At 44.1% G+C, this 12,500-nt stretch overlaps 2 protein-coding genes across 2 annotated transcripts in view; both read right to left on the bottom strand.

The window, feature by feature from the left end:
- Window positions 1–3,429: 3,429 nt before the first annotated feature.
- On the bottom strand, window positions 3,430–8,885 carry slc35f6 (solute carrier family 35 member F6). Its single transcript, XM_030782421.1, has 6 exons — window positions 8,799–8,885; window positions 7,348–7,417; window positions 6,838–7,009; window positions 6,400–6,615; window positions 6,045–6,155; window positions 3,430–4,291 (listed from the first exon to the last, which is right to left on the bottom strand). Exons 1-6 carry the CDS (start codon window positions 8,873–8,875, stop codon window positions 3,813–3,815), a joined length of 1,125 nt encoding a protein of 374 aa, XP_030638281.1. The 5' UTR covers window positions 8,876–8,885; the 3' UTR covers window positions 3,430–3,812.
- Window positions 8,886–10,721: 1,836 nt separating this feature from the next.
- tmem214 (transmembrane protein 214) overlaps window positions 10,722–12,500 on the bottom strand; it is a 21,017-nt gene continuing 19,238 nt past the window's right edge. The window contains exons 15-16 of the mRNA XM_030782191.1: window positions 11,716–11,867; window positions 10,722–11,560 (exon numbers count right to left, since the gene is read on the bottom strand). Coding sequence (XP_030638051.1) covers window positions 11,434–11,560; window positions 11,716–11,867 — 279 coding nt within the window. The 3' untranslated portion in view covers window positions 10,722–11,433. The remainder of the gene's footprint in view (window positions 11,561–11,715; window positions 11,868–12,500) is intronic.

Below are 12,500 nucleotides of genomic sequence, written 5' to 3'. Positions count from 1 at the left end.
AGTGAGCGCGGTCGGAGACAGTCTGCTCCTAACATCAGTCACACAGGCTGCCCACCTGCAGAACAAAAAACAAAACAATATCCATGTTATATATATATATATATATACACACACACTTACATATTTATTCTTTGTTCTTTTAAAATGATGATAATTATGTTTGATAATCTGCATTCCAGGTGTTTGTTTTTTGGGTTTATTAGGTTACAGCTGCTAAACGTAAGTAATATGAAGCCTTCTAGACAGAACGGGCGTCCGGACCAGACAGCTGAGTGGGTCAAACAGGCAACCGGGTCGCATCCGAATGAGACGTCAGGCTGTTAAATCCAGGCGCAGCTGATATCGAACCGAAAGACTGCAGGCAAACTACATTGTGTGAAGTCCACATTGAATTTAGAAATCAGATTAATGGCAGACTGATTTTATATTTTATAGTTTATTTATGCTAACTGTCATCATTTCCGAACAGATTCTATCTCGGCAATTTTGTCATTTGAGATTTCCTACTTGCCCAAAATGGAATAGTCTCTGGAATTTAATTTGATTAAAATGACAAAGTCTGTCGGCAATAATTTAGCTGTACTAATACGTTAGGTGTATCAACTCTATATACAGCTATCTACATGCGGTTAAATTTTCAGAAAAATCCTGTTTTCTTAGTGTTATGAAATGATCCTAACATCCAATGATGTTAGATAGCTCTAGTCATTAGAGAAACGAAAACGATTCGTATTCACCGCCACGGATTCCGGTAGGGACTGACAAGCAAATCATCGCTTTTTTTTTTCTTAACAACTAGTCAGATATTCTGAGTCTGGGTTAGAAACTGTCGCTGTTTTCCCGGTACGAGTTATTAACGCTGCGAACTTTAAAGTGTGGAGAAAATATCCACTTGGCAAGTTAAAACGGCTTTCGTGCAGAACATAATCCGGCTAGTTAGCTAGCTAGAGTGTTACCCCCTTGACCAGCAGACGTGCTACCGGGGACCGTGCCATGACAACAAAACACAGCGCTGCCCTCTGCGCCCACAACACGGTGGTGGGATGCTAGTCAGTTTAAGCTTACTGTTTTTCCGTTGTCGTCAGAAAAAAAAACATCAGATAAAACAGTAACCTAACGGATAAGCCGCTCTCACATTTTTTTCTTTGGATAACTGCACGGTCACGTTGGCACAAAAATTCCTGAGCGGTGTGATGCTGCATAGATTACTGCGGAATCCCTCCGCTATTACAGGATCAGAAGAAAGCTAGCTAGCAGCATGCTTGGTGGCCCATTGTACCTTACCTTTCTTAGTAACAGCAATCCGTACCCGAGGACATATGTGAAGTGAATTCCCTGTTCAGTGGCCATGGCGATTTCAATACATAGTACATAGTATTTTAAAGCTGTGTGATTGAATGAAAAAAGTGTGGCTAGAATTACCCTTTCTCACACGTCCCCTCACTTACTCTACTCCGAACACCAGTCCATGACGTCACTACGTCTTCTTCTTCTGCGCCGCTACTTCGCTGCTGCTGCTGTTTCTCCTGCGTTAAACAATGCGGTGCCGACGAAACAGCTTAAAACCCCTTACGACACTGTTAAGACTGAATCAGAACGTCATTAACTCAACTTTTCTTATTAAATTAAGTAAAATGAATTGAGTTAAACATTTCAGTATGTAGGGTGAATTCAGGTATATTGGGACATCAGGTAAACTGGGACAGAATTACAAAAACTGTCCCAATATAGCTGAATTTATAACTATCGTATTAAATCGTGAAACGTTTAGGAATTCAGGAATTCAGTCTGTCTTAATAAATACAATTTACAATTTTGTTATTTGGCAGACGCTTTTAGCCAAAGCGACTTACAATCAGTGCATCAGTCGGATTTCTAATACCTCATGAGCAGAGATCACAATAAGACTGAGCGTCAATTTACTCCTTCGTATTGCGCCCCTGGAATACTTTGACAAACACAGATACAAGACAGTTTTTTTTTATATAAGGAAAGGGGAGGTTAGGCATTGGGGGACAGGTGGGTTCTGCAGAGGTGGGTTTTCAGTTTCCTGCGGAAGATGGTAAGAGATTCGGCAGTCCTAACTGCATGAATTTATGTACAAAATTAAAATTAAAAGGTGAAATGTAAGATTCCCCACACTCTACCCAACAACGGAAACAAACGAGTTCAATCTATTTGACTAAATTATTTCACCATTAATTCTAATCCTGACTGAATTTTGAGTAATTAAGAACAAGGTTTTAGTTTCTAAAAATACTGGGTTTTTCCAGTGTTGCTACACTTGACAATGACAGTCAACTTTCACTATGGAAATGAATCATTTCAATGAGCAACGCAAACTCATGATTCATCAATGGCATCACAAAAAGAAGTATTTTCATTAAAATCGGTATAATATAAAAATATGTATTGTTTTATTAAAGACCAGCTAATGCTCTTGAGGTGGTGTATTTAATTCAATGTTCAGTGTTTACAGACATTGCCAATGAGAACTAGGGGGGTTCCAGAAAGCGGGTTTTAGTGAAACTCAGAACAACTAGTAAACCTCCTAATAGAAGAGCCCTATGGCTTTGTTTTGGTAGGGGGAATGAAGCCATAGGCCTCTTCTATTAGGAGGTTTACTATGTACTCTGCGTTAACTAACTCTGAGTTTTCACTAAACCTGCTTTATGGAATGCCCCCCGCGGGATGATCTGATTATCATGAATTACTGGGTCAGTTTTAGATTTAAACATGTCTTTAATGCCCTGCACAAACACAAACACAAACAGAGACACACACATCTGAAATAAACCAAACACTGAGTCTGTGTGTCTTACAGACAAGTTCACCGTTTGTTTTTTTTTCATAAGCTGCACAACCTTTTGATGGCCTTTATTGCAAATCGTATAAAAATGTTCACTTTGAAAATTAAAATAAAATTTATAACAATGATATGTATGAGGATATCACATACACAACATTCAAAACATAAAATCTCTTTATTTCATCATAAATTCATGGTTAAAGCTGTTAGTATTGACAGACGTCATCTACCCGATAGTGGACATGCATTAGCACAATAATGGTGTGATTTTCTTTTTTTTTTTTCCCATGCGCAACACAAAAAGACAAACAGACAGACAGATGACAGACTGTAGGTAAATCTCCCTTTAAATCCTCAGTCTTTCAGTCAGAGGGCTCTCCCTCACACTGACTCGCTCCAAAACAAATCTACAGGGCAGTGAGAGAAGTTAAAAAGACAGAACACAAAACACCTGAAAACTGATTCAGAGGTCAGAGGTCTGTTCTGACTCAGTATAAAACCTGTCTTATGACTTTTTTTGTGTCTTTAACCGTAATTTTCCGAGCAGCTGATTGGGATACTGTATAAGTTGGATTTCAGGGTTCAACCATTCCATCGTTTCATGTTCAGGTGACCCCAGACAGGACAGAAAAAAAGGCAAAAACAGACACAGACTTAAACCGACTCATTAACACATAACTAACACACATCCCACCCATGACTAAACACATAACTGACGCACAGACCACAGACTGTGTGTTTTTTTAACAAAGAGAAGGGAAAAAATGGCTGTCAGACCCACAGGGAACTGGCACCGGAGACCCAGAGAATACACACAGGGCCTTGTTCCAGAACTCGTACCGCACTTTCCCTGACTTCCTTTCCTTCACAGACACTGGTCTTAATGCCTTTTTTAGTCCTTAAAAAAAAAAAGAGCAGTTCTCACAAAGGGGAGGGGTCGAAGAGGTGATGCTATTTTTAGAGTTTTGGAACGCGTCCGTGGTGGTTACTGGCGTGCTTCAGATTAACGATTCTCGCTTTCTTTGTCCTCGCCTAACAGTCCCCGTCTCTCTGAGTCGTCTCCATCCTCCGCCTGCTGACTCCCCCTCAGGCAGGGCAGCCTGGCCAGCAGGGGGCGGTGCAGTCCGTTATAAAGCGCCGTGCCCACCAGCAGGACGATGAAGCCCAGGACCTGCAGGCCATGGAACTTCTCCCAGCCCAGGGCCAGACTCACCACCCAGATCACCAACGTCCGCAAACTGTCCAGCACCATGCGGGTGGTGGCGCTGATCTCCTTGGTAACGCTGATGCCGGCGAAATTGAAGAAGGCGATACTCACAGTGTTCCCGAGCAGAGCGAGCAGAATCAGCGGCTGGTGACCGATCTGACAGAAGGCGTCCAGGGCGTCCTCCAGAACCTGACGGGGGTTGTCAGCAAAATTACCCACAGGGATGAAATACATGGGGATGAGGAGGAGGGAGAGGATGACGAACCCGAAGAAACCTGGAACCACACAGACACGGCATGAGATGACCACGGCTTTCAGACTGAATTTAGTCAAACGGGTGGCTTTTCAGTAAACAGCGTGCCTGGCACTTCTAACCAGCAGTAGATCAGCAGCAGTTTAGCAGACAAATTAAATAATTAAATAAATTAAATAACACCTTAAATGTGAGCAAAACCTTGACCAAGCACAGTTTTAGAAGCGGGATTTAAAGTGTCCTTAGACACAGTGCTGCTGTTCCCACACAGGGGAATTCTCCAAAAAAAATAAAATAAATAAAATATTGCGGCAAGCCCCTGTGAAGAGTCCCACTGAGGACTCTCCTCATTTTTAACAGTCAATACTGTTTTATTTTTCATCTCTTATTCCAGGCCTCTGTATACTCATCTTATGCTCTAAATTACACATCGTGAGGTCCTGAAAAATCTCTTTTTGTGTGTTCCACTTTGTTTTCCGGCACTTTCTGGGCCACTGCACATTCCTTCACCCTCGAGTGTGTCCTTCTGAGATTCCTCTGGGTTTGCAGACGGACGCTTGACTGATAACAGGGCTGGTGTAACCACACAGCAACTCCTGTCTCTCCAAAATGTAGGTCTGAACAGAGCACCACCAGAGCGAGAGAGAGAGAGAGAGAGAGAGAGCTGAACTGTCCAGAGTAATCCACTCACTTTACAGGTGAACGACTGCTGCTATTTTGAGGTCCACAGATAGGAGGCGATGTTCAGTTATGTGCACCAGCTACGCATGTATGCGCCCACACAACTGTTTCAACTGGTAGCTATGTGCCAATGGTGCCATATAAGTAGCGTAAAAGAATACGTCTAAAAGCAGAAATCAGTTTTCATAGCAGCAGCGCACATGGTAAAGGAAACAAAGACACTGTGTGAGCTTTATTAAATGACATTTAGCATACAGTCAGAATGAAGAGGAGGAGTGTTTAGGCCGCCAAGCGCAGTAAAGCGTGCTCAGTCCACACAGGTAACAGGGCAGGACCGTAAACTGCAGACGCAGGAGAAAGGATTCCTTGTTGTACCGGCCAAGACCATCGAGTGCGGAGCTTTTCAGCTAACTTTGCTAGCTTTAGCGGTGAAGCTAGCTAATTAGTATGCAAGTCTTATTATGAAAGTTTGGGGGTTGTGACCAATTTTTCATGGTTAACTAACACTTGCCTGAGTTAACCAGCACTAGCAAGAGTTACCACTTCATATCATTGTTGACTGTTATTAGCGTCATTGTAAGGTAATGATCTTGAGTCAGTAAAGTATTTGCGCTAGCCTAAGGTGTGTGCGCGGCCATAGATGCTGAAGTTGCCTGAGTTAGGCAGAGCTGCTTGAGCTAATGTGTGCATGTCAGTTAACGTGACAGAGAGTGATCCATAATGATCTTTATTTAGTTTCTCTTTCTTGAAAACTGATTCACACACTAACTCGACCTTACTTTTGAGTACATTCCGTCCTTAGTGTCCCAGCCGAACTCAAATGTACATTTGTAAAAGCCAAGACTGGATGTAGGTATGAAATGTTGGAAGTTTTTCAAATTTAAAATCCAGCCATATAAGTTTGACAACTTTGCATCTTTTAAGTTGTTGGCTGCATTAATGACAGCGTTGACAAAACACGAGTAATGATCTGCCTCTGCCTTCTGCGAATACCATCAGTTTCCTCAGTTCAGTATGTTCCTCTGTGAGTGGGTGAGGTGTGTCCCGCGGCTCACGACATAAAAACAACGCTGAAGCTGATTGGTGAGTTTTACCTTCGGTGCCCACGGCTTTGAGGGGATGGACATTGTGTCTGTAAACAAACTTCTCCTCCAGGACCATCTGGACCGACACGATGATCTGGGCCATGATGATCAGCAGGTCACCTGACAGACAAGAGCCAAAACTTTCGTTTAGGTCAGGCAAAAAAACCAAAAACAAAAACAAAACAAAAACCCACCACACTACATGCGGTGTTTTTTAAAATTTAAGTGTGAACATACAAATCACGTAGGAGAACAGATCAAATCTCTGCTGAAGACACACGAGCGTCTCTGGCAGCACAGGCGCTGCACTGTCGTCGGCAGAGAGACAGGACCGGACTGCTTGGTATCTCCATCCCTACGTTACCTGTGATGACCTCGCTGAGCTTGTGGGAGTCGTCGCCCTTGTCGCTGACGAAGTCGGCCAGGCCCACGATGACCAGTCCCAGGATGGTGACCAGGATCCCAACCCACTGGCTGGCCTGGAGGCGCCGGCCCAGGAAGGCCACCGACAGCAGACCCGTGAAGATGATCACGGCTCCACGGAGCATCTGGAAACTGGATGCACTGGTCATGTTCAGGGCTAATCAAGAAGATGCCAGTGGGAAAAAAATCAGAAACAAGTTGTATGCAACATAACTCAACAACATACATGTCTTTGTCATTCACAAACCAGACATTACCATAACAACCTGCAGATGTCTCAAATATTCTTGCAGTGATAATAATGTTGGGAGATTCACGCGTTATGTTGATGTGATGTTGTGAAGCGATGAAATGTCGACAAAACGGTTCGGGTCCGTACCGACATACATGATGGAGGTCCCCAACATGTCACAGAGGGCTGGAGGCAGGAAGAGAAACGGGCTGAACCGCTGACCTGGGTCCATGGTCGGTTCTGGTTTTCGACGGTCATGACAGAGGACAAGGTAGAAAACGACCAAACAGGACAGCTCCCCAAGAAACATGCCCACAGCCTGACAGCCAAGAGGAGGAGACGAGGAAATATGACCAGGTTAAAGAAACAATAACGAAACAGAAAAGATGAAGATATTCAAAACAAAAAAAAAAAAGTCAGGATGAGACAGAGAAACAAGGAGAGGAATTCTCATCTAATCATTACAGCAGAGGAAAAGATGTTACATTTGGTTACATGTTATATTGTTGATCTCACAGTTAAATGTTACATTTGGTTATTTTATGTTTAAATGTTACATTAGGTGATTTTACAGTTGACTGGAAGTGATAAACTACATTCTGAGAGATAAATTAGGGCCATGTTTTGACAAATCCAGACGTGAGTGGATGACCAGACCTGCAGGAAGGGGTGTGAGAACTGATGTTTGGGGGTGTTGCACCCCGGAGCAGAGAACATGTCAGCCCACCTGAAAACAGGAGAGAGAGGGGGAGATGTGTAAGAGAAACCCTACATCTGAACAGAGTGAACTCCTCTGACAAATCATATGCATCTCAGTCTCTCTCGCTCTTACAAACACACGTCCTCTTTATTGTGCTTTACGGGGTTAATGAGTAAGATTTTATATCACCTGAGAAATTCTTTACTTTACAGTCAGTGCTGGGGGTATGACTGACATGTGAGTAAAGTCACTGACTGGACTGAATCAATGATAAACAGGCTAACTGGGCTTAGCCGGTTGGCTAGTATCACGCCTAACTGACGAGGTCAGTATGTTAAAGCGATAGACACTTAACAGAAAGACTGATCTCAGGTACAACTCACAGTGAGTTCTAGAATTTAAATCAGACAAATGAACGGAGTTCTCCACAGTCTCCATTAACTCAAAGAACCTGTACACTCGTAATAACTAAAAATTAATTTTCAGAAAAAAACCCCAAATAAACAGAACCTCAAGATGTTCAAGATTTCAGAAAAGCCCACGATTGTTCAAACACTGCACACTTCAGAGAACAGATTTAAGCGCAGCCTGCTATGTTTCATTCGCTCGCCGACTCGCTATCCTGACGGTGTACTTTAAAATGCAAACAGATACCTTCCAGGGGAAAACAGCCTATGATATCCGATACTATATGACTCACTTTCTGACTAGATAAACCGCCGTGGCTGACAGTGAATTTCAATATCAGGTATCTGCTGCGCCAGGTGCGGTAAAATCCACAGCAACATTCACGCATTCCGATTATCGACTGACATTCGATACCGGAGATACAGCCGATTATTGTACGTCTATGTCCCGCCATTAACACATATTCTAACTTAAAAATGCTTTAAAGAACATACGAGTCTGGTCGGAAGTTACTCAAGACACGGTGTAAGAAAATCAAACTTGCTGAGTTAGCAGTTCGTTCTTGGACAGATTCCATTACTCGGCAAATCGTACGGATGTGATAAATAAGCACGAGAGCATCTAGCCTGATACACTGGTCACAGTCTTGTCACGCTAATTTCACCGCATACATGTGCACATTCGCTCATCTTTGAATCCTACACACAAAGTCGAGAACCGGCTCCATGCAATGTCCTAATTATCAGTACGGATCGTACTGTGCTCTGTTTTGACAAAGAAAGGTTGTGGAGTCACCACATCAAGTGTGTCTTTGTTTTTACAGCTTCTGGTATAACAACGACCTTAAGGAAAATACTGATTAGTATATGGCGTTACTAAAACCGCCCTGCCTGGCTAAAAGAGCTGGTCAACCGACACACTTAACGTTAAGGCTTGTGTTCGCGCTTTGCCCCTGCTGTTATGTCAGCTCGTGTTGACATGTTGTTCAGGATATACTCACTTGGCCGATAGCGTGTTGATGGACCCGGTGGTGAGCATCAGACCGGCAAGAAAGAGTTGGTACTTTGTCCAAGCCATGTTTAGTGTCCGTCTCAGCTCTGCAAGGCAACCACGAAATTAGGTCACTCTTTTCACTTCCCTCACTCCCGACTAATAGCTAATTTGTAGGCTACTGGCTAGACTCCGTCTTAATCACGTGATCACGTTGATCAGCTGACCGATCAGCTGATTTGCTTTCTCTTCAAGTTTTTTATCAGCAAAGCGAACTTTGCCAAGAGGCGTGAGGCTTTAGAAGACAGGACTTCTGGCTTTTCCGCCTGTGGAAGTTAGTGTCCAAACCCCCAGGTGCACGTCCGGAACCGCCCTTTCCTTACGTGTACGGGGGTGTACGAAATTGTAATAACTCTACCGTATTCGTCTAGGTGCACTGGTAACTCCAGGTGTTATGGATGGCGTGCAAATACGTGATATGAATTGAAATCTGCCCAAAAGTACGGGGAAGACAGAGATCACGTTCACTCCAATACTTTACTAATAGGCTTACACGTTATAGTCGTATGATACACACCAGGTAACCCTGTCACAGCAGTGCGGGTGATCTTAAACTCCCGTAGACCTTGGGCAAATTTATCCCGCCCCAACACTGACGCACGACACATCACTCTGAAACACTACATCAACATAACTGTCATTTGGCAACGTTGCGATATCACAACTGTTTGTAAAGTGAACAGCTTTACACCTAATTACACGGTATCACCATGACATAGTTACCGATCATTGACTACAACGGAGAAGAATCGACAAGTTAGAAATTAGCTGACCTCCCTTCCAGTCTAACCTAGTTAGATAAACCAATTAATGTTATGAAAACGCTTCAAGTGTGCGTCAGCGTGTTTTGCTTACTGCCACCAGAGGGCAGACACAGACTGCTTTTAGTATGCCTCGTCATACAAATAATTTGATGAACACATTAAAATGCAACGTATGCGTATGTTACTTATGTTGTTGTCTTAACTTTCTATAATGTTGTCCAAAATAAAATAATAAATCTATTCGAGACCGTTTTCGACAACAAATCCTTAGATTAAGAAAAGGGAAGACTGGACCTTAACGCGCGCTGGTCTGATTCTATCATTGGATCGAAGAGCATCGACAAGATTGAGCCGTCACAGGGACGGACTTTATAACAGCCGTCTCACACCTTTCACACCCGTGGTTTCTCCGGTACTTATAACGGCACCTTATGTTTGGTCTCTCTGCGTTTCCTGTGCTTTATTTCTTCCGATAGTCCTTACCCGGAAAAATGTGTGTTAGAAAGGCGTGTAGGAAAGTGGTGACAAAGCCACTGTTTGTTAGGCGAGCCAAGAAGTTCTTTTTAAAAACGGGACCTGAAACTAAACACTCCATAGTGTTTCTTTAAAATAACATGTGCGGGGTTTGCTGAGGGGGTGTGCGGCTTTTATTACCAGTCTTTTGGTGACAGTTTCTCTTAATGCAATATCCGATATAACTAATGTTACTCAGAGCAAGCGGATCCCAAACAAAACCGTTTTCTCGCACGTAACTGTACTTTCGTCTCATGCATTTGAACACGTGTTTTAACGTAGGGACACTGAGACACAGAATATGACAACAAGGAGACGATGGACATATATGACTATTTTATTAATAAATCATTTAACAAAGTAACACAATATTCTTTCCCACTGGATATTATGCATGTCCCTCAGCTGTGGTTTCCTGAGGATAGACGAGGGCGGAGAGCACCGGGGTGCAGGGCCGTCTCTCAAACGCCGACTCCGAGCGCTATGTCTGGGACCAGGGACAATATTTACCAAAACAGTCACACAATCCGGGAGAGAGAGAGAGAGACAGAGAGATAGATAGAAAGTGAGACAGAGAGAGAGAGAGAGACAGAGAGAGAGAGAGAGGGGAAGTAGGGTTCATTCTTCAATTTGTCTGTGCACCCCCCTCAAAAAAAAAACTTCCTCAAACTTCTCCAAACGAATCAATGTTCAAGTAAAGAGCATCAGGCGCAGAATCGGCTGCAGTAGTCAGTCAGTGGCATTCCGTTCGCCATGGCGACAGGCACACATCCCCTGACCTCTGGTCAAGGTCTGGACGCCTCTCCGTTAGACGCAGAGACAATAAGAAGGCAGGGGTGAGAGGTGAGAGGTCCTCCCAGCACAGCAGGGCCAGTCTGCTCCCGTCTGCCAATCTTCTACCCCTTCTTAAATAACTGCACAGGACAGACCTGAACCACACCTGACACACAGGCCGCCACAGGTGAGACGGAGAGGGGGGGGGGGTGTTGTGTTGGTAGAAAACGGATAAAAACCTCCCTCAGTTTAACAAATGAGGAGAAAGTTTCCAAAAACAAAACAAACAAAAAAAAAACAAAACTAAGGAGATGACGCAGAGGGAGAAGTCTGCTGGGAACCAGTAAAAGCTCTGCTCTTCACACAGCCCCTCAGTCAGAGCCACAGGGTAGAGCTGCAGGCCTCAGTGCGCCCAGGAAGAGGGCAAACGCATGCAAAAGGCAGGTCCTGACTCAGGCTGTGTGTGTGTGTGTGAGTGTGAGTGTGTGTGTGAGAGTGTGTGTGAGAGTGTGTGTGTGAGTGTGAGAGCATGGCTCATGCCCGGGACAGCAGATCCTGAGCCCAGCTGGTGAAGGCCGCAGTCGTGCCCTGTAGGTAGATCCAGGTGCTGTTGGTGAAGGAGATCATGTGTTTCTGCACACACAGGAGAGTCACCTCACCACTGCACAGACACACAGACAGAGAGAAGAGAAAACCCATCAGTGTTGATTTGACATGGATAATGTTGCTGTTGGAATAATGAGTGCGTGTGACAGGTCTGGGATCAGTATGAACGGTGTGTTGAGTGGAGGACTGAGGAGCAGGTCTGGTACTGACTTGCAGGAGTCCTGCAGCGCCTGCCAGCAGTGCTGTAAGGCAGACGCAGCCCACTGCAGGGCGGGAAGGAGGTAGGTCTGGTGCAGAAACACAAGCAGCTCCTTCACGTACTCGATAAACTGGAACACACTCTGGGGAGTGTTAGCATTCAGCTGCGGAGGGAGAAAACATCCAGTTACAGCGTAATCAAGCTTAGCCAGTGTGATGAGTTTGTCTGAGAGAGAGTGTGTGTGTGTGTGTTAGGGGTGGGCGGTATAAACGGTGCAGAAAGTACACCAGTATGAATTTACCCTATGGTATGTATTTTGACTATACCGTGCTGACTGGTAGAGCCCGTCCGTAGGCTGCCATTGCAGTGAATTTCGTGTCGCTCTCATTGATAGAAAGATGAATGAGCAGCTATTTGTGTCTATATCAACATGGGTTGTTGTTTACATGTCACATGAACATAGTCGGAGCTAGAGCGGCAGAAAAAACTCTCGACGGCTCTGGTGGAGAAAAACAGACCACTGTAGACCTTTATTCACGCACCTGAACTTAACCACAGGACAGCCAATAAACTCGCTGTCTTCATGACAATGCCACCAGGGCGAAGACTGGTAGGGCGAAATTCGGGAGGTGTTTCGCTGTGTGGAAGCCTGGACAGTAAGGCTTCTGCGATTAGTTGAAATTATTATTTTAAATCGACGCATCCTCGTTTCATTTTTATGAATTTACCTTTTTGATCCCTAAAACACATTGATATTTTATAATAAATGTTTTTCTTCAATATCACTGCGTAACTG

The sequence above is a fragment of the Chanos chanos genome, chromosome 8, assembly GCF_902362185.1.
Source record: "Chanos chanos chromosome 8, fChaCha1.1, whole genome shotgun sequence".
NCBI classification, from domain to species: domain Eukaryota; kingdom Metazoa; phylum Chordata; class Actinopteri; order Gonorynchiformes; family Chanidae; genus Chanos; species Chanos chanos.
This window is presented reverse-complemented; position numbering and strand designations above follow the sequence as displayed.

Excerpts from the sequence above, each read along its gene's own strand:
- slc35f6 (XM_030782421.1), bottom strand. The coding sequence starts at position 8,875 with ATGGCTTGGACAAAGTACCAACTCTTTCTTGCCGGTCTGATGCTCACC. Across the intron at positions 6,156-6,399 it reads GCTCAGCGAGGTCATCACAG|GTGACCTGCTGATCATCATG; the intron begins GTAACGTAGGGA and ends CTTGTCTGTCAG. Across the intron at positions 4,292-6,044 it reads CAAAGCCGTGGGCACCGAAG|GTTTCTTCGGGTTCGTCATC; the intron begins GTAAAACTCACC and ends GTGTGGTTCCAG.